At 32.8% G+C, this 22,897-nt stretch overlaps 2 protein-coding genes across 2 annotated transcripts in view; one reads left to right on the top strand and one right to left on the bottom strand.

The window, feature by feature from the left end:
• The window catches only part of LOC141335365 (target of rapamycin complex 2 subunit MAPKAP1-like), a 575,213-nt gene that overhangs the window by 140,369 nt on the left and 411,947 nt on the right, over window positions 1-22,897 (top strand).
• LOC141335362 (ras-specific guanine nucleotide-releasing factor RalGPS1) overlaps window positions 17,629-22,897 on the bottom strand; it is a 178,172-nt gene continuing 172,903 nt past the window's right edge. The window contains exons 15-19 of the mRNA XM_073840798.1: window positions 21,764-21,869; window positions 20,202-20,294; window positions 19,516-19,621; window positions 19,292-19,383; window positions 17,629-17,908 (exon numbers count right to left, since the gene is read on the bottom strand). Coding sequence (XP_073696899.1) covers window positions 17,879-17,908; window positions 19,292-19,383; window positions 19,516-19,621; window positions 20,202-20,294; window positions 21,764-21,869 — 427 coding nt within the window. The 3' untranslated portion in view covers window positions 17,629-17,878. The remainder of the gene's footprint in view (window positions 17,909-19,291; window positions 19,384-19,515; window positions 19,622-20,201; window positions 20,295-21,763; window positions 21,870-22,897) is intronic.

The following is a 22,897-nucleotide window of genomic DNA, read 5'->3' as shown; positions in this document are numbered from 1 at the left end:
TTTGAATATTGTACATTCGTTTTGATGTGTTTAGAGTTTTCAATAAAGGATTAACCCAGAGTGATTATATATCAGTATTCAGTACATATATCAATAATATAGTGGTACATGGACATTTAAAAACATGAATTTAATGGAAAACTAAAAGGGAAAAGGAAAACAACAACAACAATAAAAAAAAAAACAATTGCTAGAGCTGCGTGTCATAACTGATAAAAATAACCATCTTTTTTACACATTTGGTTAAATATTACTCTGCAAAGAGCAATACTAATTTTAACTTGTCTATAACTTAGCAAATGACCATCGAATAAGTGGGATAATAAACTTCGCGGTTGCAGCCTCCACGTCGTGCATTTAAACTCCTTTAATGCACGGCAAACCATTGATTATCTCTTACTTATCCATGCATCATATGAAAGAAGGAATGCATGTTTTCACTTAAGCTGAATTGAGACTAAAGCTGAATTCTGGTGGTGTATGTGAACTCATATATCCATGTCAAAGGATGATGTAGGTTAATTTCAAATGTTTTTTTTTTTAATCTTTGGCAGCTTTTTGTTTTCTTTATTTATCCTCAGGTTATATATATATATATATATATATATATATATATATATATATATATATATATATATTTTTTTTTTTTTTTTTAAATAACATTTGAAGCATTGTATCTGTGTGAACTGTTAACTGTCCACATGCTTCAACTACTTTTTTTCACTACAAGTCGCTGTGCTTTTAAAGTGGTTTGCAGGACACTGGGGGGCTCAGGATTTTCTCTGTGTGTCTCAGTCCTGTACAGAACTGGTTTGTAAATCACATAACACTTGTTGTATCAGTTTCTGGGCAACCATTTCTTTTGTTTGCAAAGTTAATTGACATTTTCAGACAACAATCCAAGGGCCCTGATATACAAGTAATTATTCTGTCAATGCTGCTCCTCAAAGTGTCATTTGAAGAGAAAAAATACAATAACAATTAACAGGTTGATGTAGTTAACCTGGTTATGAGTAAAGTTGGCCCTTAACTTACTTATAGCAGTCTTAATATGATTTCTGATGGTGTATGTGGACTCATACATACATACATGTCATATACTGTAGGATGATGCAAGTTAGTTTAAAATAATTAATTTCAAAATGTTTTCATTTGCAGCTCAAAGCTTTGTAAGAGTAAAAGTATTTATCTTAAGGTCATTTTTCAAGTTTTTGTTTATGTCTATAACATGGCATTCTAACCTTAAAAACATTGTATTGGTGTAAACTATTGTATTTAAACTCCAATATGCAATATTTTGTAGAATCAAAAAGGTCCTGGCATGGGTGTGGTAGCAAACCGAAGTTGAATAGCTGTGATGAGATGTTTCTAACACCTAACCATAAATAACGATACCTAATAAACTGAGTTTTTTTCTCACACAAACAGTTATTTGTTTATCCTCACACAAAATTCAAGAGAAAAGCTATATGTGTGATGACATGTTCAGACAGACTGTGTTCAAACAGACTTCATCAGTACTACACACTTTGCCCAACCCAAACCCAGATCTTAACTCATGCCAGAGAACATTTCTTTATTTGCCATTAATACAAAATGTGTATCAATAAGTTTATGTCATGAATTCAGAGGCCGCATCCGGGGGTCGCCGTGGCCACCATTGACCTAAGCTTGGCCATCCCGCAGTTATACTTGCAATTTTTTGAAACAGACACTACAGTCTAACTCAGAATTGTTGAAGAGTTCACTGATTAAAAAAAAAATAATGAAGGTTGATCAATCTTTTAACTGGATACATGTCTCATACATGAGAATGCAATTAGGGAGAACACAAGTTGAACTTTAGCTGAAGTGTGAGCTTCTTTACTATTATTATGCCTGGAGGTAAAAAAATAATTACAAAAATCATATTGCAATAGGAATTAAGATGTGACAGTTTCTGACAGTTACACTGTCTAAAACAGGTTTTGTTCATTGTATCTAGATGATTGATGTACACTAGACGGAAGAGATCAACATTCCATACAACTTAACCATTGCTTCATGAATCTGAGTATCATAATGCAATAGGAATGTGACAGATGCTGGCAGTTACACTGTCTAAATTTTTTTTATTGTAGCTGCAATTGTAGTTATTAAGATTGATGTTGTCTGCAATTGGTAAAATGTGGTTGGTAAAAATAAAACATGACCAGAATGCTTAATAATAATGCACACAGTGGGTATTCATAGTTTAGTCTAGCACATATATTGGTGCTGCAGTGATTTAAATATTGGTCTTTCTATTGAGATATTTAAATATTGAGTGATATTGTGCTAATAAGATACTGTCATAGGTTTTGTTCTTAGTGAGAGCAAGTGATTCTCAAAAAGTATTAATGAAAATATGATTTAATGTCGCAGGTTAAAAATTCTGAAATAATTTAACAGATTTATCAACCAACTGGTGAGTAACTTCTGAAAATAACACGTCTGGGAAATGGACTTGTCCTTTGATGTGAAATGCTACTCTTCATCTCAAAATTATTAAGTCACACTATTTAAGAGTAAGGGAAGAGAGAGAAAAAAATATGATTAAAAGGGTTATAAAAAGTCCACGTGCTTCAACAATTTTTTTTTCACTACAAGTTGCTGTGCTTTTAAAGTTATTTGCAGGACACTGTTGGGCTCAGGATCCCCTCTGTGTGTCTCAGTCCTGTTCAGAACTGGTTTGTCAGTTTTTAAATCACAGAACACTTGTATCAGTTTCTGGGCAATGTTCTTTATTGTTTGCAAAGTTCATTGAAATTTACTTAAAAATTTTGTCAGCTCTTTCCCCGATTCCCCATTATATCAACAAGGTGCTAAAACTGCTGTTTTTGAATAAATTTGTTGTTTGTAGAGAGACACGTACAGGCGCACAGAGTGCAGACAGGTACGTGTACACACACCCACACACACTCAGCAAATAAAAACAATGAATAGACATTCTTTACATACACAGAATAACATGTAATCTCATTTTTATACTTTTCACTGCTTTCAAGAAAATTAGGTTACTCTTTAATACATTGTGGGTGCTCTCCATGGCATTTCTGTCCTGCTTAGGCACAACAGCGAAAGGAAAGGTATTGTGTGTTTATTTTTATGCTTTCTCTTGATTCAGCTGTTTTGTTTACTTATTGACCAGGTTGACATTGCAATACATGTCAAAGGAGATAGTGTACGAGCAAATGTTTTTGTAACTATGTAAGCTCAAGTATATTGAGTATGCAATCTTTTTGTTGTTTTCTACCTAACGTTGTTCGGAGGGCAGACACACTCTTGTCTGTTTAAATCTAGATTACATATTCATCTCTTTAACCTGGCTTACACATAACACACTAACACACTTGCTACATCATAAGAATTGTAATTAAGGTAACGAGTTTGCATAATTAAAGTTAGTAAACTTAACGAGAGGGAATGCATGTTTCCACTTAAGCTGAATTCTGGTGCTGTATGTGAACTCATATATGCATGTCAAAGGATGATGTAGGTTCATTTCAAATGTGTTTTTTTTTTTTTTTTTTTGTCTTTGGCGGCTTTTTGTATTCTTTATTCATCTTCAGGTTATCTTTGTATAAATTTGTATAAATAACCTTTGAAACATTGCATCTGTGTGAACTGTTGTGTTCTAATAACTCTAATATGCAATGTTTTGCAGAACAGACAAGGTCATGGCACAAATGTGGTAGCAAACATCTACAGCTAACCATAAAAAAATGATACTTGACTAATCTGAGTATCATAATGTAATAGGAATTAAGATGTTACAAATGCTGACAGTTACACGGTCTAAAACATTTTATTGTTCATTTTAACTATTTAACTAACGATTTATGTACATTAGACGGAAGAGATCAAAATCAAAATTTGCTTTTTCTCACACAAGCCTTTATTTGTTCATTTTACTTGTCACACAAACTTCAAGAAAAGTGATGACCTGTTCAGACAGATCATAAATGGTCTCTGACTAAATGGTCACATTTTGCAACCTTGTTTTTTTTTCCTCCCACTGCCCCGAAATTTTGTTATAGTTCACACTGGTGCCACTATGAAGTTGCCCAACTGATAAGTGCTGCCGTTTATGAGAAAGATGCATGGGGTACATTAAACTTAAAATGCTTCAAAAGCAGAATGAAATAGCTATACTCATTTGAACTGCATGGAGGCTGTTTTTGAAACAGACACTACAGTCTAACTCAGAATTGTTGAAGAGTTCACTGATTATAAATAATTCAGTGAAGGTTGATCAATCTTTGAACTGGATACATGTCTCATTCATGAGAATGCAATTATGGAGAACACAAGTTGTTGAACTTTAGCTGAAGTGCGAGCTTCTTCACTATTATTATGCCTGGAGGTGATAGTTACAATTGTAATTAAGATAATTACAAAAATGGTCAAATTCACTCAGTTTTACTTGATCTAATTAATCTAAATTACAATTAAGTAAACATTAATTGAATTTAGTTGCGCGGTGGGCATTCAACCAGTCTAGTACTTGGTTGTTGGCCTCTTTTTAAACAGAAACTTTTCCCCCAGTTTTAAACATAAGATATTTTTTTTGTTCACCTCTAAAGAGGGAATCAAGATTATTTATACAGTGCTTTTTACAATACAAACGGGTGTGGTAGCAAACTGAATGCATGTTTCCACTTAAAGAGAATAAGCCTCATGAGTTAATAAGAATTTTGAGACTGCAAACAATCCATTTAGCCTGATACATCTGTCATTATTGTGTCAATGCTGCTCCCCAAGATATCCTTCCTGGAAATAAATACAATAACAAAAAACTGGTTGAAGTAGTTATAAATAAAGTTGGCCCTGACCTTAAAAACATTTCAGAGGCCACAGTTTGTCTGGCTATAGCAGACCCAAGCTGAATTCTGGTGGTGTATGTGAACTGATTTACACATGTCAAAGGATGATGATAGGTTATTTTCAAATGGGTTCAGATTATCTTATTTTCTTATTTATTTGTATAAATGACCTGTTTGTTCGATGTTTTGCAGAACCGACAAGGTCCTGGCACAAGTGTGATAGCAAACATCTACACCAAACCATAAATAATGATTATCTAATCTGAGTCTCATACTGCAATAGGAATTAAGATGTGACAGATGCTGACAGTTACACTGTGTCTAAAACGTGTTATTATTGCTGATTGTATCTAGATGATTGATGTACATTAGACAGAAGAGATTAACATTTCATACAATTTATCTATTTGCTTTTTCTCACACAAACATTTATTGTTAATTTCACTCCTCACACGAACTTCAAGAGAAAACCTCTTTGTGTGATGACCTGTACAGACAGATCATGTTAAAGAGATCAACATCCCATGCAACTCATTTGCACACACATTTTAATTGAAAAGTTATTTGTGTGATGACATGTTTAGACAGATTATGTTCTGTGTTTATCAGTGCTACACACTTTGCCGAATACAAACCCAGATCTTAACTCATTCACCTGGCTTATGTCAGTAATAAATTTGTCATGAATTCCCTTTTAGTACATTACAGCACCTACAATACCCTCAACTCCAGAGGTCTTGTACTAAAAATCAAGTGATAAGTGCTGCCGTTTATGAGAAATGTACATGGGAAACATTCCACTTAAAATGCTTCAAAAGCAGAATGAAATAGTGATACTCTTTTGAACTGCGTGGAGCATTTAGCTCGGGCCAATAGACAGCACTGGTGTGTTGACTTGCGATTTGATGTGGGGTTGTTTTTGAGAGGTTTTGAGAGATTTACCCAGTGTTGGTGAATGTTTAAAATTTTTAAGTTAATGTACATCATCTCACAATTCAAAAGAAGCAGTTCTCATATTGTGAGATGGAAAATAAGTGAAATTGAAAAATGGTCCCATTAATGTACAAGAAAAAACAAACAAACGTGGCAAACACAAACCCCTCGCTTATGTATAACATATTTCACTTTAAGTTCCCCAGAACTTAAAAGTCATTGAAGTAAATAAAATAAATGTTTTGTATTTTTTTGTAATAATGAGTAATATTTACATTCAGTTATTTCACTGTAAAACATTTATAAAGCGAGTTTGATATTGTTCACATATATACGGCAAACACACTGACACTGGAGTGTTTGAATATTTACATTAATATTGAGGAATAAAATGATTTCAGTAGTTCCTCTACACAGTATGGCAGCTCATTGAATGTGTCTGTAATTAGATAAAAACAGACTATTTCTGTAAGTCTTCAGAAAGGGATCAGTGGGTCATAAAAGGTTTTAGGGATTTAGGGAAGTGGATTCCAGTAACACTCATTTTTCCTCCATGACAGAGAAGAGCCTGATAAATTTTTGTGTGAACACACACTCTATCTGCTTTTTCATCAAGCAATTGATTAAAATCAACTTTAATATAGATAAACACAAAATACAATTTCGACAGTCAACAGTGACAGCTGTCAACTACATTTAGGCATGTCCAGGAATGTTACAAAGTGAAAAAAAAAAAATTTGAACAAAAATTTGGGAAAATCTTATGTAAACGGAAGAAGCTTAAATTACTTGACACATCACGTTAGGACACACAGTTGGCTCGTTGTTATTGGGTAGTGTGATCAAAATCTCACCTACCTTGACCAAGTAGTAGACCAGCCACAGTCTGAATGGACCAAAGGGATATACAATCAACCCTCTAAATAATCGATTGCCCCACCTAAATAAACAGATAAACATTATTATTATGGTGAAACAATACAATAAAAACCAACAATTAATGTAGTTAACTTCATTATCAATCAATCAATCAATCAATCAATCAATCAATCAATCAATCAATCAATCAATCAATCAATCAATCAATCAATCAATCAATCAATCACCTTTATTTATACAGCGCTTTTAACAATATGGGTTGTGTCAAAGCAACTTTCCAGTATTAAATAGGACATTAGTGTCAATAGTGCAAAAGTTCCATGTTGCAACCAAGTCAGATTTGCAAAGGACTCACCTGGTTCCCGTGGTCTTGTGCCAACGTCACAGAAATCAGTTAATTCTCAGCACATAGACTCTTTTACCTAGATATCACGATATAGAGACTGTGTCTGTTCCCCAAGCTATAAGAAATGCAAAAAATGTCTAAACCAATTTAAGAGTAACAATTAATTGATGTTTAACAAATAAACAAATGTTAATAATACAGAGAAACAAATAATAAAGCTTGGCTTATTAAATAGCTGGTTCCTTTCTACGAAAGCACTTTTTGTAAATAGTATGATCACTGATAGAAACCTGGCTAAAACCAGATGATTCGATTATTTTAAACAAATCTGCCCCCCAAGATTACTGTTATAAACACGAGCCGTGTCTAAAAGCTAAAGGGGGAGGTGTTTCTACAATTTATGGCAATATTTTCAGTGTTTCTCAGAGAATGGGCTTCAAGTTTAGCTCATTTGAAGTAATGATTTTTGTAAATTTCTTCAAAAATCACAATCTTCTCTTAATCATAACAGGACAGTCATTTTCATTATTACAAGCAGAACAATTGAGTTTTTCTCAAAATGCTTATATTGGCTAATGGCTGTTATGGAAATGAGCAGAATACAAGTTTGAAATTCAGAAATGTTAGTATGTTAATGTTTTCCCCAAAAGTGAATTTCAAAAATCTATTACTTCAACTTCAAAATTATGTTATTTTTCTGTTATGCCAAATATTTAGAAACTATTAGGTGGTACATCAAAAATGGTTTGTGCTTGCAGGATGACATGGATGTCTTTATTTTTTTTTTTTAAAGATCATATTTTGTCACCCTACTGTACAGACCAGAATGTCATCTGCTCCTACCTGGCAAATTAAATGGTATATATGTATTCTTCTGTAGTCATTATGATAAGACAGTGCTTTATGATTTTCTTTGATCTTTTTAAAGATTAGTGGATTTATGGTTTTATTGTGAAAATGATTGTGTGCAGTCTTCTCAGGAATTTTAGCTTCACACTTGTAATTTTATATAATGCATTGGAGTGCATGAACATGCTGACTTAGGTTTAACTTCAGTCATTTGTTTCATGAATTACAATACAATTTAAGTGGAAGCAAAGTGTGCTGGCCATAACTTGTGTCTGTGCTTGACTATTATTAAGGCTATTATTTGACTATTAACTTAGATGCCATTAAGACACCATTTTACACTAAAAAAACATGTACATCATTTGACTTGCTCAATGCCTTGGATGGTGTAAAGGACAGATCAGATGTTTATCACTGTGATTATCTGAAGCATTGTGTGTTCAAGTATAGTTCTTAAGGCCAGAAACTGCTGCTTGAGTTTCACTTTGTGTCTAAGTACTATATGTACCAACATTGTAAGTAATTATTTGATACAATGTACTTATTGCGCACATACTGTACCTGTTTTTACATTGTACTTATTTAAATTAGCGAAATGTAATTACATCTGTAATTCATTTCCACAGTTACTTTATATTTCAATTTTGACTATATATAACCTTAAACCTACCCATATCACAAAACCTGTTATTACAGTAATCTAATCATATTCTACCTCAGCAGCAACAAAAGTTTTTTTGTAATTCAACACAAACATAATACGAAGATTGTACCAAACAATTACATTTATATGGGTGCATGGGTTTAATTTTCTATGAGCAAAATATTATTACCTATTTATTTCTATTCATTTTGTGGTAAGATTTGATGTGGTTTGTTTTAGAGATGTTTTGTAAGATTTACCCAGTGTTGGTGAAGATTATAAAGATAATGTTCATCATTTCCCAATCCAAAAGAATCTATTCTCACAGTTGTGAGATGGAAAATAATTTTGTTATCCTTTTGTATTTTAGTGTGATTGTGTTATAAAAAATGTCCCATCGATGTACAAGGAACCCTTCAGAGAAAGAAACACAAACCTTTTGTATGACATATTTCATATTTGCAAACTTGCTAAAACCTGAGATAGAGCTTCCTTCTCAATTACAGTGTAATTTCAGTTCTAACTTCATTCTCTTGTGTCAGGACAAACACTAACCTTTTGCTTTTGTATGATATATTTTAGTTTAGGGAAAAAAAAGAATAATTCAAGGCAATAAAAACATAAAATTTGATAATTTCATTGAACTTTAAAAAATTCTTCACATTTATATTTGAAGATTTGTAATAGTGAAGAATAAAACATTTGTGAAGTGAGTTTGACGTTGTTCAGTAAACACAATGACACTGGAATATTTGATTTTGGAGTTTAATATTGAGGAATGACATGATTCATAGCTCCTCTATACAGTATGGCAAATCATTGCATGTGTCAGTTATTAGATAAAGATTATTTCTTGTCTTTCATAGGTTTCAGCGGGACATAAATGGGTGCCGGGTACTTGATTTCGTTCACACTCAGTTTTCCTCCGTCACAGGGAAGAGCCTGAAATATCAATGCATCAACACACACTCCATCTCCACCTGCATCAACCAACACCTGACAGAGAGAGAAAAATCAACAAGGGTTTAATGCAGACAAACATTTTACAAGTTTGACTTCATTTGTTAAGAAATGTTAAGAAAAGGACGGACAAAATTACTTGACACCTCACGCCTGGTTAGGACACACTGCCACAGTCGGCTAGTTAATATTGGGTAGCATGCAAATTGTGCCTTGAATTTCACAAGCGCAAAATCCATTTAAAACACAAATGAACAAAAACATTTATTTACTTTGACCATGTAATTCATTCCTGCCACACCCTGAGAAGAATAGACCATAGGAATGTAAATCTTAAACTCAGTTTTAGCCATCTTCTCTATCATTGGCCTCACCTGAATAAAGAGAGAAACACTATTATTATGGTAAGACATTACAATAAGCATATTTTATTAAGAGTTAGTAGTCAATACATTAGTAAACCCAAACTAATATTAATAAATGCTGTATTTTAATCTACAAAAAAAAAAGACGTTTTAGACATGTTTTAAATAATTGTACATCACTTTTGATAAGTTTAAAGTTTTTAGTAAAAGGTTGAGTGATTATTTATGTGTAATAAAAAACTGAATTTAAGTGAAAACTAAAAAAAAACTCAAACAAATAATGAATACAATATTACAGCACCAAAAGAGTCAAAACAGCTAACTACCCCATAACATACAGCGTGTTTACTCTAGTGATTTTGTGTCTCGTACCTCAAAGAAAATCTGTTTCTCCTCTCCAGTGATCTGCGTCACTGTGCTCCATCCTCCGAATTTTGACATTACGGCAGTGAACTGATGATCATTGTAGAGAAGAGAAGTGTTAATCAGTCAGTCAGTCTGAACACAAGAACGACAGTTCTGCACTTTTAAAGTTACAATCACATGACCTGAAGAATTGTGGGAGGTGCTGGCACAAACATTTCCGTGAATTTCGGTTAGATATTTCTTGAAATCACCTAACCACAATGTTAAGCAACAGTAATAATGTCAGGTCAAGTCAAGATTATTTGCATAACTTGTTTCACAATACTTTTTTTTTTTTTTTTAATTAAAGAAAATCAAAATGTATTGTCTATTCTGCTTTACCTAAGAACTCATTTTAGGGCAAGCTTTTAGTATTGTTTTATTAAGATGTTTAAACTTGGTTTCCTTTTAGTAACAAATGTCACTATTGTGCTATCAACCCTTTGGTTTTCTACTTTAACATTGTTGCCATTAGTTGGTTTTTAGTCTGCAATTTTAATGGAAAAAATGCGATTGGGCTAGTTTTGGACTAGTTTTAAGTAACAATTAAACTAGTTTTGTATGTATACTATATACTTTTTAATGAAAATTTTAAATTTTTAAGGACATTTTATGGTACTAAATTATATTTATGGAACAGTTATAATCCATTTATTACCTGTTCACCATTTTTTAATCATAGACCTGAAAATGAAATTTCTAATTTAAACTGCTATAATTCTTGAATGCTTAAGCAGACTTGAAACACAAACTCTTTTACCATTTTTGACCCTGAACAGTATGTGACAATTTTTTTAGGACCACTTAATAGAGGAGACCCTGCAGAGATCCTGAACTGAATTGGATGTCACTGGTTAAAAATTATGAAAAGTATGAAAAGTCTAATGCTTGGACACACTTTTGTTTTGTTTAAAGTGAGACTCGTATATTGATACTTGACTAATCTAACCTGAGAACCGCGGGACATGACTAGATTTTTTGCAACTCGGGAATAAATTTCCGAATAAAGCGGTTGCGGTCGGTAAGTCTGGTGTAATTTGAACGTGCGGTAACAATATCCCGTTCCCGACGTCTTTTCTGAACAGCAAATCTGCGCTTTACTCATTCTTATCGAACACCTGTATGCTTTAGCCTGCACTCAAACCTGTTATATGCACTCATGAAGTGCTTTCTGCGTCATGCATTTTATTGGCAAAGTCTCATAGGCGCGGAAAGTGGGGGAAGGCTACTGACTGTGTTTTTTCTTTGGGCAACTGTTTATCAGTTTATCATCTTTACTCCAGAGCGCAAAGCCACGTTTGGAGTGCCAAAACCTTCATAAGGTTATACTGACTGATTTTTCACAAACCGTGTGGTTGGTTAGGCTACTCCTTACTCAAGCCAGTCTTTTTTCCCCCTTTGCCAAAACAACTTATAGCCTACTACTCATTTAGCATTTAAAATAGTTCAGTTTTGTACGCAATGGCAAAGTGGTTATAATTTCGTTTTTTATTTATTAGGTTAATTAAAAAAAAAAAAAAAACGTTTGGACCATTTTTGTTCGTTAAACGTAAGCCTTTTGTTTCTTAAAGTAACGACCAAGCGGCCGGCAGCAGACACTGAGTTGACCTAACTCTATATTTGAATTTGTCTTCTCAAATCAGGAATTGGCTAAAATAAAATCTATAGATTTAAATGCAGATCAGTTACATTTTTTCAGTGGAAACTATTTAACCGTTATTTTTGTCAGACATGATACATATATATGCAGAAAGCTTTAAATTAGTATTTAACGAAAAAAAAAAAAAAACTCGTTTATAGCTAATCTGTAGAGATGCATATCTCTCTAAAGGCGCGTCTAATGAGGAGGTGGATGAGGAGGATCGTTAACTTCATCATCACTGACTCAGAAAAACACTACTTTATAAATAAATGATTAAAATATCTGCTTACTATTTTACAGTCATGGTAATTACTTTGCCGGTGCTTTGTGGCAAGCTTTAGCCTACTGCGTGCACATTATTTTAATCACCATTGAATGTCTAAAATATAATTTTAGCTCGCATTTGATCTATGAAGGACTGAAATGCAGGGCTATAATATGTCTTAAAAGTTTATTTTCTAAAAACATTTACAATTTATATACTTTTTAACCTCAAATGCTCATCTTGTCTAGCTCGGCAAGACGAGCGTTTGAGATTAAAAAAGTATATAAGTTGTAAATGTTTTTAGAAAATAATTGCTAGTTTCACTAGATAAGACCCTTCTTCCTTGGCTGTGATCGTTTAGAGCCCTTCGAAGCTGCATTTTGGAAGTTCAAACTCGGGGCACCATAGAAGTCCATCATATGGAGAGAAATCCTGAAATGTTTTCCTCAAAAACACCTTTCTTCACGACTGAAGAAAGACATGAAGATCTTGGATGACAAAGGGGTGCGTACATTATCTACAATTTGTTTAATGATCTAATACTGAAATCAATGATTCGCATACTTCTGCAATGCACACATATGTTTATTGGTTCAGGACTAATAAGGGACTCATGAAGAAAAAAAAAAACTATCACTAAACATAAAAACACAGCTGTGGATCATTCAGGTAACAACACAGTATTAAGAATCAAATGTATGTAAACTTTTGAACAGGGTAATGTTTATAAATTCAGCTGTTATTTTCTGTTGTGGACTACATGTAAACGTGTTTAAAGGTCAATACTAAATAAAAAAATAACATGCATTTTGTTTGATTTCTCTTTTTTTGCCAAAATAATTAACATTTTGCAGTTTCTGCAAGGTGTATGTAACCTTTTGGCTTCAACTGTATAGTACTTTTTAAAAATCATTTTTAGGGGTTGAATTGTTGAAATTCAGCAAATGAGTGATATGAAAAGAGGAAATAATGACAGAAATGTCATTTATGTCATACATTATCTGTAAATTTTTGTTCTGAAAGTTAATTACTCCTTTAAGAATCTTATCCCATCTGTGAAACATGGTGGTGGCAGTACGATGATGGTGCAATGAATTCTGAATTACATCAGGAAATTCTAAAGGAAAACATCAGGACATCTGTTTAAGAACAAGCAGTTCATAGGAGGAAACCCACCAACATCACAGAGTTTAAGTGGTTTTGTACTAAGGAATGGGCTAAAACTCCTACATGCTATTGTTCAGGACTACTCAGCATTTACAAGAAACTTTCCCTTCAGTTACTGCAGCAAAAGGGAGTCACACCAGACACTGAATGCAAAGATTCACATACTTTTGCAATGCACAGATATGTGACACTGGGCCATTTTTCTCAATAAATAAATGACAAAGACATTTTTTTCTCTCACTTGTTTGACTGGGTCATCATTGTCTACTTTCAGTACTTGAATCTGATTATGTTTTCAATCATATTTATGCAGAAATATAGAAAACTCCAAAGAGTTCACAAACTTTCAAGCAGCACTGAATGGCCTTCTAACATTTAAAACATTGTATGTGTGAATTGTTGTGTTTAATGTCTTATTTGCAATGTTTTGCAAAACCAAAAAGGTACCGACATGAGTTTGGTTGCCTGTGGTGAGATTTTTGTTTATGACACCTAACCATAAAGAATGATACTTGATTAATCATTATGCAAAAGTATCATAATGCAATACAAATTATTGGTTGTCAATGTGACCAATGCTGACAGTTAAAACTTACAATCTTGTTTTTTTTTCTACCACTGTGCTTAAATTTTGTTACAGTTCAGACTAGTGCTGCTATGAAGTCGCCCAACTGACAAGCACTATAGACTGATAGACAGAAAATAAGATTAATTAAGGTTAAATAAATTTAAATTGAGATAAAGCACACACACACACACACATAAAAATAATAAAATCAAATAAAACTTACCATCAGTCATCTCCAGTCCAAACTGTGAGGAAATAATGCAATTTTAATAAATCACCATTTCAAGATAATCTCGAGAGGTACTCTTTTATCAGATCACGCTAAACACCAATATATCCAAATCCTCAACCTCCTAATTAATCAAATGAAATGTAAAAATGAAGAGTACACGAAGACAATTGTGTGTTCACTGGCATTTAATGTTTGTACAGAAGAATCAGCTTTTTAGCTGATAAACCGCAATGTACCACGATGGCAAACAAGAAATAATTTAGCAACATATTTACATGGCAACACAACAAGAGTTCATTCACAGTTCCAGCAGAAACAAACATAACGCACATGCAGTGCAGCTGTACATGTTTCCCTCCGACATCCTCACGTGAAAGAAAAAGCTTCTCTCTTCAACAAAAACAGTGGCCTATTTAAAGCTAAATTCATATACAGAAAGGCAAAACTGATGCTAGATAAATAATACTCTCAACAAATAACTAATAATCACTATCAAGAGTCAGTTCACTGAGTGAAGCGAGGAGTGTTTTACAGAAACCTGACAATTCATCCCAAAATGAACATTTCATCATTATTTACTCACCTTCATGTTTTATTTTGTATATTTAAATAACAAAATGAGACATTTTTAAAGAATATTTATGCATATTTTCATGTTGCAGGTCATTGTGACCCACTATAAAACTCCATAAAATTGTGTAATATTTCAAGTACAAGTACAAAACTACATTCTGAAGACATGATTTGCAAACGTAGAGTTGAAGTCAAAAGTTTACATACACCTGGCAGAATCTGCAAAATGTTAATTATTTTGGCAAAATAAGAGGGATCATACAAAATTCATCTTATTTTTTATTAAGTACTGATCTGGATAAGATATTTCAGATAGAAGCCATTTAGTCCACAAGAGAAAATAATAGCTTCAACCCGTTCAAAAGTTTACATCCCCTTGATTCTTAATACTGCGTTGTTACCTGGATGATCCACAGCTGTTTTTTTGTTTAGTGATCGTTGTTCATGAGTCCCTTGTTTGTCCTGAACAGTTAAACTGCCTGCTGTTCTTCAGAAAAAAAATCTTCAGGTCCCACAAATTCTGTTTTTTAGCATTTTTGCGTATTTAAAATCTTTCCAGGTTAGTTTTCCATCCAGAGATCCATCTTTTCAGAGGACAACTGAGGGACTCATAAGCAACTATTACAGAAGGTTCAAACACTCACTTATGATCCAGAAGGAAAAACAATGCATTAAGAGCCTAAGGGTAAAAACTTTTGAACAGAATTTAGATTGTGCATTTTTTTTTTTAAATATATTTTGCCGAAATATTTTTTTTCATTTAGTGCTGCCCTTCAGAAGCTATAGAAAATACTTACATGTTTCCTAGAAGACAAAATAAGTTAAATTTACCCTGATCTTCAAATTTGAAAAGTTTTCACCCCCACTTTCCTTCTGAAGCATCAGTGAGCATTTGAACTTTCTGTAATAGTTGCATATGAGTCCCGCAGTTGTCCTCAGTGTAAAAAAAAAACAAAGAATTTTTGGGACCTGAAGGATTTTTCTGAATAACAGCAGGCAGTTTAATGGTTAAGGACTAACAAGGGACTAATGAACAAAACAACTATCACTAAACATAAAAACACAGCTGTGGATCATTCAGGTAACAACATAGTATTAAGAATCAAGTGTATGTAAACTTCAGGGTCATTTTTATAAATTCAACAATTTTCTCTTGTGGACTAAATGTATACACCTTTTATGTGAAATACCTTATTCAGATCAGTACTAAATAAAAAACTAACATGCATTTTGGCAAAATAATTACAATTTTGCAGATTATGTGAGGTGTGTGTAAACTTTTGACCTCAACTGTATATAGAGTACTTTTTTAAAGTAATTTTTGGGGGTTGTATGGAGTTGCATGAAATTCAGCAAATGAATTCAACTGATATAAAAAGGAGGAAATAATGACACAAATGTCATTCTGGAGTGAATTATTCCTCTGATTCTGCTTGGTGTCAGGTTTCTGAAGCTGATCTAAATGGATGAGATGTTGTGTGTGGATTGTGTGTTCAGTATTTCAGACTGACAGTCGTTTCTTCTTCAGTGACAGACTCGCCGCAGCTCTATAAGAGTTAAACTTCATTTAAAGACAAACGTGCTTAAAACTCACACACATTATCGTCAAGCTTCATTTCAATCATTAGTCCTGCACAGAACGAAATATGGGAAATAAATTACAGGAAAAACACAATGCTGTTAACTTGATCTGAATGAGCATCTTAAATCAACTAACCACTAAACCAGCATTGTTCGCCGCGGGCAGATGTTTCACGTTCATAGCCGAACTGATAGAAATAGATAAAAAGAATATCTCTTCAAAATCAATACTCGTTCAGGATGCAAACATGCAGCTGCTCTGATGACGCTTGTGACTGCAGGGTACACCTCACAAAAACATATCCAGCTCACATTGCACACCAAAAATCAAGAAATAAATATAAGAAATTATATTTTGCATAAAGAAAATTAAGCCTGTTCTTATTTATCTATTTTTTAAAAGCATGTGACATATTTGAAAGTGTATTTAAAGCACAGTTTAACTGTGAAATAATTAAACAAAAAAAATATATAATTATAAGGCAGTACAATAAATATGACTGTGATGATAAATATTTAAAATTTAAATAATGTTTTTGTTTGTTTTACAGTAATAAGAATTTAATAGCTAAATGTGCTTAATTGACTAAAATAATGCCACAATATGACAAATCGGCTTAATTTTCTTACAGCTAAATATTATTGCTTACTTCTTTCTGCTCATTTTAGGGTAGGATATGACCTTGACAGATTTTTGACAGGTTTTGTCCAGACAATTACTGTGAATGTTTAGGATTTTGAAGATAATGTACATTAAAAAGCAGTTCTTGTTTTTGTGAGATGGGCTGAATGTATCAGACGTAACAAACACCAACCTCATATAACAGCCGGTTTTAATTGTTGACTCGTGGGCAAAACCTTCATTTATAGGAAAAGGTGTAATAAATTAATACTTAAAGCCCAAAACAAGCTTTCATGAGTATAAAATGACTAAAACAGAAACTGGATTCAGAGTCCCTGATGTAAACAAGTCACACTCACAAACCTCTTTCGAGCAGCACATCATAACATTAACCACAAATAAAAACCACTGTGCTGAAAGGAGATATTAGTCTAGAACTGAACCACTCTTAACCAGTGAGCATCATTAGCTGGTTTAGCTCTTCTAGGATCTTTTTTCCTGATCCAGCTGTGGTTTGTTTGTTACGGCTGTTTGTAAGAGCAAACCCCTGTTAGTTTGGCTTTTTAATTTTCTGCTACAGGCGGCATTTTTTTCTCCTAAAACTCACTTACATCACCACAAAAATTGAGCTTCTATTCAATTTAATTCCCATAACGTACTTCACTGAAGCCACACAAACACTTTGAGATCCAAAAGTCTTCGTAGAAAAGACATGATGGAGCTGGAACGGGCAAAATTAGAAATTCACGTCCCTTCCTACCACATATTAGAGAGTAAACCTCCAGGTCCGGATCTGTAACAGACGAATCTTAGTGCTAGATGTGTCCGTCGGGCTCATTGAGGGCCAGTGGATCAGAGCGAGTCCTTTGGCTCGGGGGAGTCTTCAATAATGAAGGATTTTTGCTCTTTCTTCATCATTTTGTTGAACCAAAGACGTTCTACTTGGTCTCTGCAGGCCTTTGGCACCTTATAAATGTCTTCAGGCAAAAGTTACACAAGTCCGTTTACTCAAATGACATGAGATTCGCTGGTATCTACAAGAGTGGAAAGAGCAGTTATGGCATTGTGCAACTGCAACTGTAGTTTACTTGTTTAACATGATGCATTACTGTAGACAGTGTAAAATATAGTAAATATATAAGTAAATATTCTAGTAACTTTTTTTTGTGCCAAAAATAGAACTTTTTATATTAAAAACAAACAAGCAAGCCCTGCTCAAATTTAAAAAGTAATGCAAAAGCAACATAACACATTACTTTCCATAAAAAGTAACTAGGTAATGTAATAAGTTGCTTCTTTAGGGAGTAACGCAATATTATAATGCATTACTTTTAAAAATAACTTTCCCCCAACACTGACATTAGAACTCATTAAATCAAAATCAAAAAAGTAATAATCATTTTTTTCCATAATATTAAATACATATCAGTTAATATAAATACATAAATAGCAGTTATGGCATTGTGCAACATGATGCATTACTATAAAACTCATTTAATCATTTAATCTTTATTTGACCCTCTAACTCTAGCACTAATGCTAATTCTATTAAAAAAAATTGCTCTTTTAGACTTATTCGCTATTCATTTACTTACTGCTTGTTTTCTTTAAAAAAACAAAACAAAAAAAACTAACACTAGCTTTTTTGTTTTTGTAAATTCTTTCTTTTTTCATAATATTAAATACATCTCAAATAATATAAATACACTACTATTCGAAAGTCTAGCCAAGAATTTTGTCTCTTATGCTTGCCAAGGCTGTATTTATTTAATCAAAACAGTAAAATCAGTAATATTATGAAACGTTATTACAATTTAAAATATCTGTTTTCTGTGAATATATTGTAAAATGTAATTTATTCCTGTGAAAAATATTCCTGTGCATCTTCAGCTACATTACTCCTGTCTTTAGTGTCACATGAACCTTCAGAAATTGTTTTCAGAAACCTTTCTGATTATTATCGTTGTTAAAAATAAGTTGTGCTGTTTTAATTTTTGTGGAAACTGAGATACATTTTATATTCAGGATTCTTTGATGAACAGAAAAAAAATCTTTTGTAACATTATAAATGTCTTTACTGTCACTTTTGATCAGTTTAATGCATTACTACTTTATAAAAGCATTCATTTTTCCATTAAAAAATCTCGAATACAAAAATAAATAAATAAATAAAGTTAACATTTAAACATTAAAATTAAAATACAGTATTAAAGCTAATTATAAAATATTTAATCCCAAGACTTTTTATAATGTGACACTGCTTTTGCATCGATTCCAGACTTAGAGTATGAGTTTGTGTCAATATCCATTTTGTTTGTTTGAACGTCTTTCAGAAATAACTCTATTGTGCTATTATTGTGAATAAGATTCGGGTTACATCATCCAGTCATATCACATGGAAATAAATGAATCAATACCTGAGGTCTTCTTCTCCGACACGCCTCCTCCAGATGTTTGTGCCACATGATCGCAGTGAACCGATCACTAGTCTGAAACTTGTAAACATTTCCTGAGAAATACACAGATTCTGCTTTAGTTATGTATATAAAAACATAAACATCATTCACTATCATTTAACAATGAATACATTTGTCATTTGTGAAGAATGACATATAAAAGCACTTCAGTGAATCAGATTTACCTTTGTCAGGATCGTTGAGCTGAAAGATGTTGGGTTGAGTCGGATCATCCGGAAGCACAACCATCCAGCCCAGAACGGACACTTTCTTACACGGTGATGACTTGTACTGTGTTATGTGAAAAAAGATGACATAAAATGTTATTTTCATGACAAATTGTTCATTTTTTCCCTTTTACATTTTTTATATAAAATAACTGTATTAAAATGTACTTATTTATGACCCTGGATCACAAAACCAGTCATAAGGGAAACATTTTTTTTTTTTAATTGAGATTTATGCATCATCTGACAACTGAATAAATTAGATTTCCATTGATGAATGAGGATAGGACAACATTTGGGTGAGATACTATTCAACTATTTGAAAATCTGGAATCTGAAAATCTAAATATCGATAAAATCGCCTTTAGAGTTGTCCAAATGAACACCTTAGCAATGCATATTACTAATCAAAAATTAGGTTTTGATATATTTATGGGAGGAAATTTACAAAATATCTTCATGGAACATGATCTTTACTTAATTTCCGAATGATTTTTGGCGTAAAAGAAAAATCTACAATTTTGACCCATACAATGTATTTTTGGCTATTGCTACATTGACACTTGAGGTTTTATAGTTCAGTGTCATATTTATTTTTTATTTCTAAAATATGGGATTGCTGTGAGATTCTTTGCATCACTCACATGTTTCCGTTCTGTGGCTCGCAGAGCTTTAGATCCGTAGAATATGAGAGTGGAACCACAAAGTGTGATCCAGAACCGCGTCCATGAGGCCAGCTGAAAAAAACAAAACAAAACATACACTCCATGATGCAAACTCAACTCAAACAAGAGAGCATGGTGCCACTGACATCAATGTTAAATTCCCAGTGAATGCATGACTTGATCAAATATTTACATTCAATGCAATGCAAGTCACTTTGGATGCATATGCATAAATGCAAATGTATGAAAATCTTTTGGGATTTTATTTTTACACAACACTGTTTCTGAGGCGAATGTAGAAACAGACTTGGGATTTTTTATGTTTTGTGTTTGTATGTCTTGGTCACTAGATGGAGTGGTTGAGTCAAATATTCAGTCCAGATATCGAAATATTGAGGATTCAGTCTGTTGGTTATATATTGAGAATGTTTTCTAAAGTGTTGTTTGTTCAGGATGTTCTTGACACAAAAATATGTGACCCTTGACCGCAAACCCACTCGTAATGGTCAGTTTTAAAAATTTTAAGATTTATACATCATCTGAAAGCTGATAAATAAGCTTTCCATTGATGTATGGATTTGTTAGGATAGGACAATATTTGGGTGGGATACAACTATTTGAAAATATGGAATCTGAGGGTGCAAAAAATAAAATAAAATAAAAATATTGAGAAAATTGCCTTTAAAGTTGTCCAAATTAAGTTCTTAGCAATGCATACCATTAATCAAAAATTAAGTTTTGATATATTTACGATAGGAAATAGACAAAATATCTTCACGGAACACGATCTTTACTTAATATCCTAATGATTTTTGACAAAAGTAAAAGCTACAAATATACCCGTGCTACTCAAGACTGGTCACATATTTCACACATATAACAATAATTACATACATTTATATATAAAATAGATATATGTGACCCTGGACCCCAAAACCAGTCATAAGGTTAAATTTGACAAAACTGAGATGTATAGATCATATGAAAGCTCAATAAATAAGCTTTCTATTGATGTATGGTTTGTTAGGACAATATTTGGCCGAGATACATCTATTTGAAATCAGAAATCTGAGGATGCAAAAAAATCAAAAAGACTGAGAAAATCACCTTTAAAGTTGTTCAAATTAGGTTCTTAACAATGCATATTACTAATCAAAAATTACATTTTGATAGGTTTACAGTAGGAATTTTACAAAAAATCTTCATGGAACATGAACTTTACTTAATTTCTCAATGATTTTTGGCATAAAGGAAAAATCAAAAATTTTGACCCATGCAATGTATTTTTGGCTATTGCTACAAATATACCCCAGCGACTTAAGACTGGTTTTGTGGTCCAGGGTCACATATGTTTAAAACGTATGTTGGCCCCTAAAATATGCGATCTTCATGCTGCCATCGTCTTTTTCTGGAGCTGTCAATGTCATGTATACACCATTTCAAAGCAAATGTATGATTATCTTTATATACTGAATATTGGGCCAAAAGCTGAAAAATGTTTAAATACAGTTTTAACTCATTTTCGTTCCCTTCCTGTTCACCTTGGGTTTCCTGCCCTCCTTCAGCAGGGTTTTCCTCTTCAACGCCCCCTCCATTGTGACTCCACCCGTCTCTCCATGAGCCAGACTGGGCTCTGCTAGTGACGGACTGCACAGAGGGAATCACATTAGACCAATACGTTCACAATAACAACAACAACCAACCCGTGCATGTCTACTGTTGCTTCTCTAATCATGTAATGAGGCCTCAGAGAGCAGACGTTCCAGCTCACATCTGATGTGAGAATGAGATGGAGCTGCAGGAGAGCTCAGGCTGAGGAGAAGTGAGTTTGAGAGAGTAAAGAGAGCGCTGATGTAAGACGGAAAAGTTCCCTTTCACCCGGCGAGAAAACCCAATCACAAGATATCGGCTCTTTTTCAAAACCTAGAGAGCTGCCTATGTAGGATGCATTTTCATATGCACACTCTTAATGTAAAGACGTAAGGTAAACAGTATAAATATGCAGCCTTCTAAGAGACTCTATTCTGAATGAATTCTTAAGTTTGGACACAAAAAAAGGAAAAATTTGGTCTTTTTTTTACCCAATATTTTACTTTAAAATAGACTGCTTTTTAGAAACTTGGCTTTGTTTTGAACAAAAGCGTCTGAAGGTTTGATTAATTTTTTTCAATCTTTCAGATGCCACAGACTCCCAAATATGAATTCTAAAATTTAAAAGGCAGTTATACAATTTTTATATAAACTGTAAAGACCCAATTTATGTAAACAATTAAATACGTATAAAATATTATTTAGAAAATGTTTACTTTCAATCACAATACATTAAATTTTTTTCCTAATCACTAAAGTGCTGTACAGTTTAGATGCATTATTTATTTATTTAAATTTTAATTTGTTTTTATTTTTAAAATTTGAATTGAATTCACCAATTAATCTGATTCATGCATTTATTTTATTTTTTCTTTATTGTCAATATAATTTAATCCATTTGTTTTAATATATTTTGTTTGTTATTCATTTACTTATTTTCATCTAATTGTTATTGTTGATTTATTTTATTCTTATTTATTTCAATCAAATTGTTAGTTCATTTATTTTTAATCTATTTTATTTGATTGTTTTTTATTATTTGTTTAATTTAACCTAATTGCTGGTTTATTTATGTTAGGAAAGGC

The sequence above is a fragment of the Garra rufa genome, chromosome 5, assembly GCF_049309525.1.
Source record: "Garra rufa chromosome 5, GarRuf1.0, whole genome shotgun sequence".
In the NCBI taxonomy this organism is placed as follows: Eukaryota; Metazoa; Chordata; class Actinopteri; order Cypriniformes; family Cyprinidae; genus Garra; species Garra rufa.
Note: the sequence above shows the minus strand (reverse complement) of the source record. Positions and strands in the feature narration are given on the sequence as shown.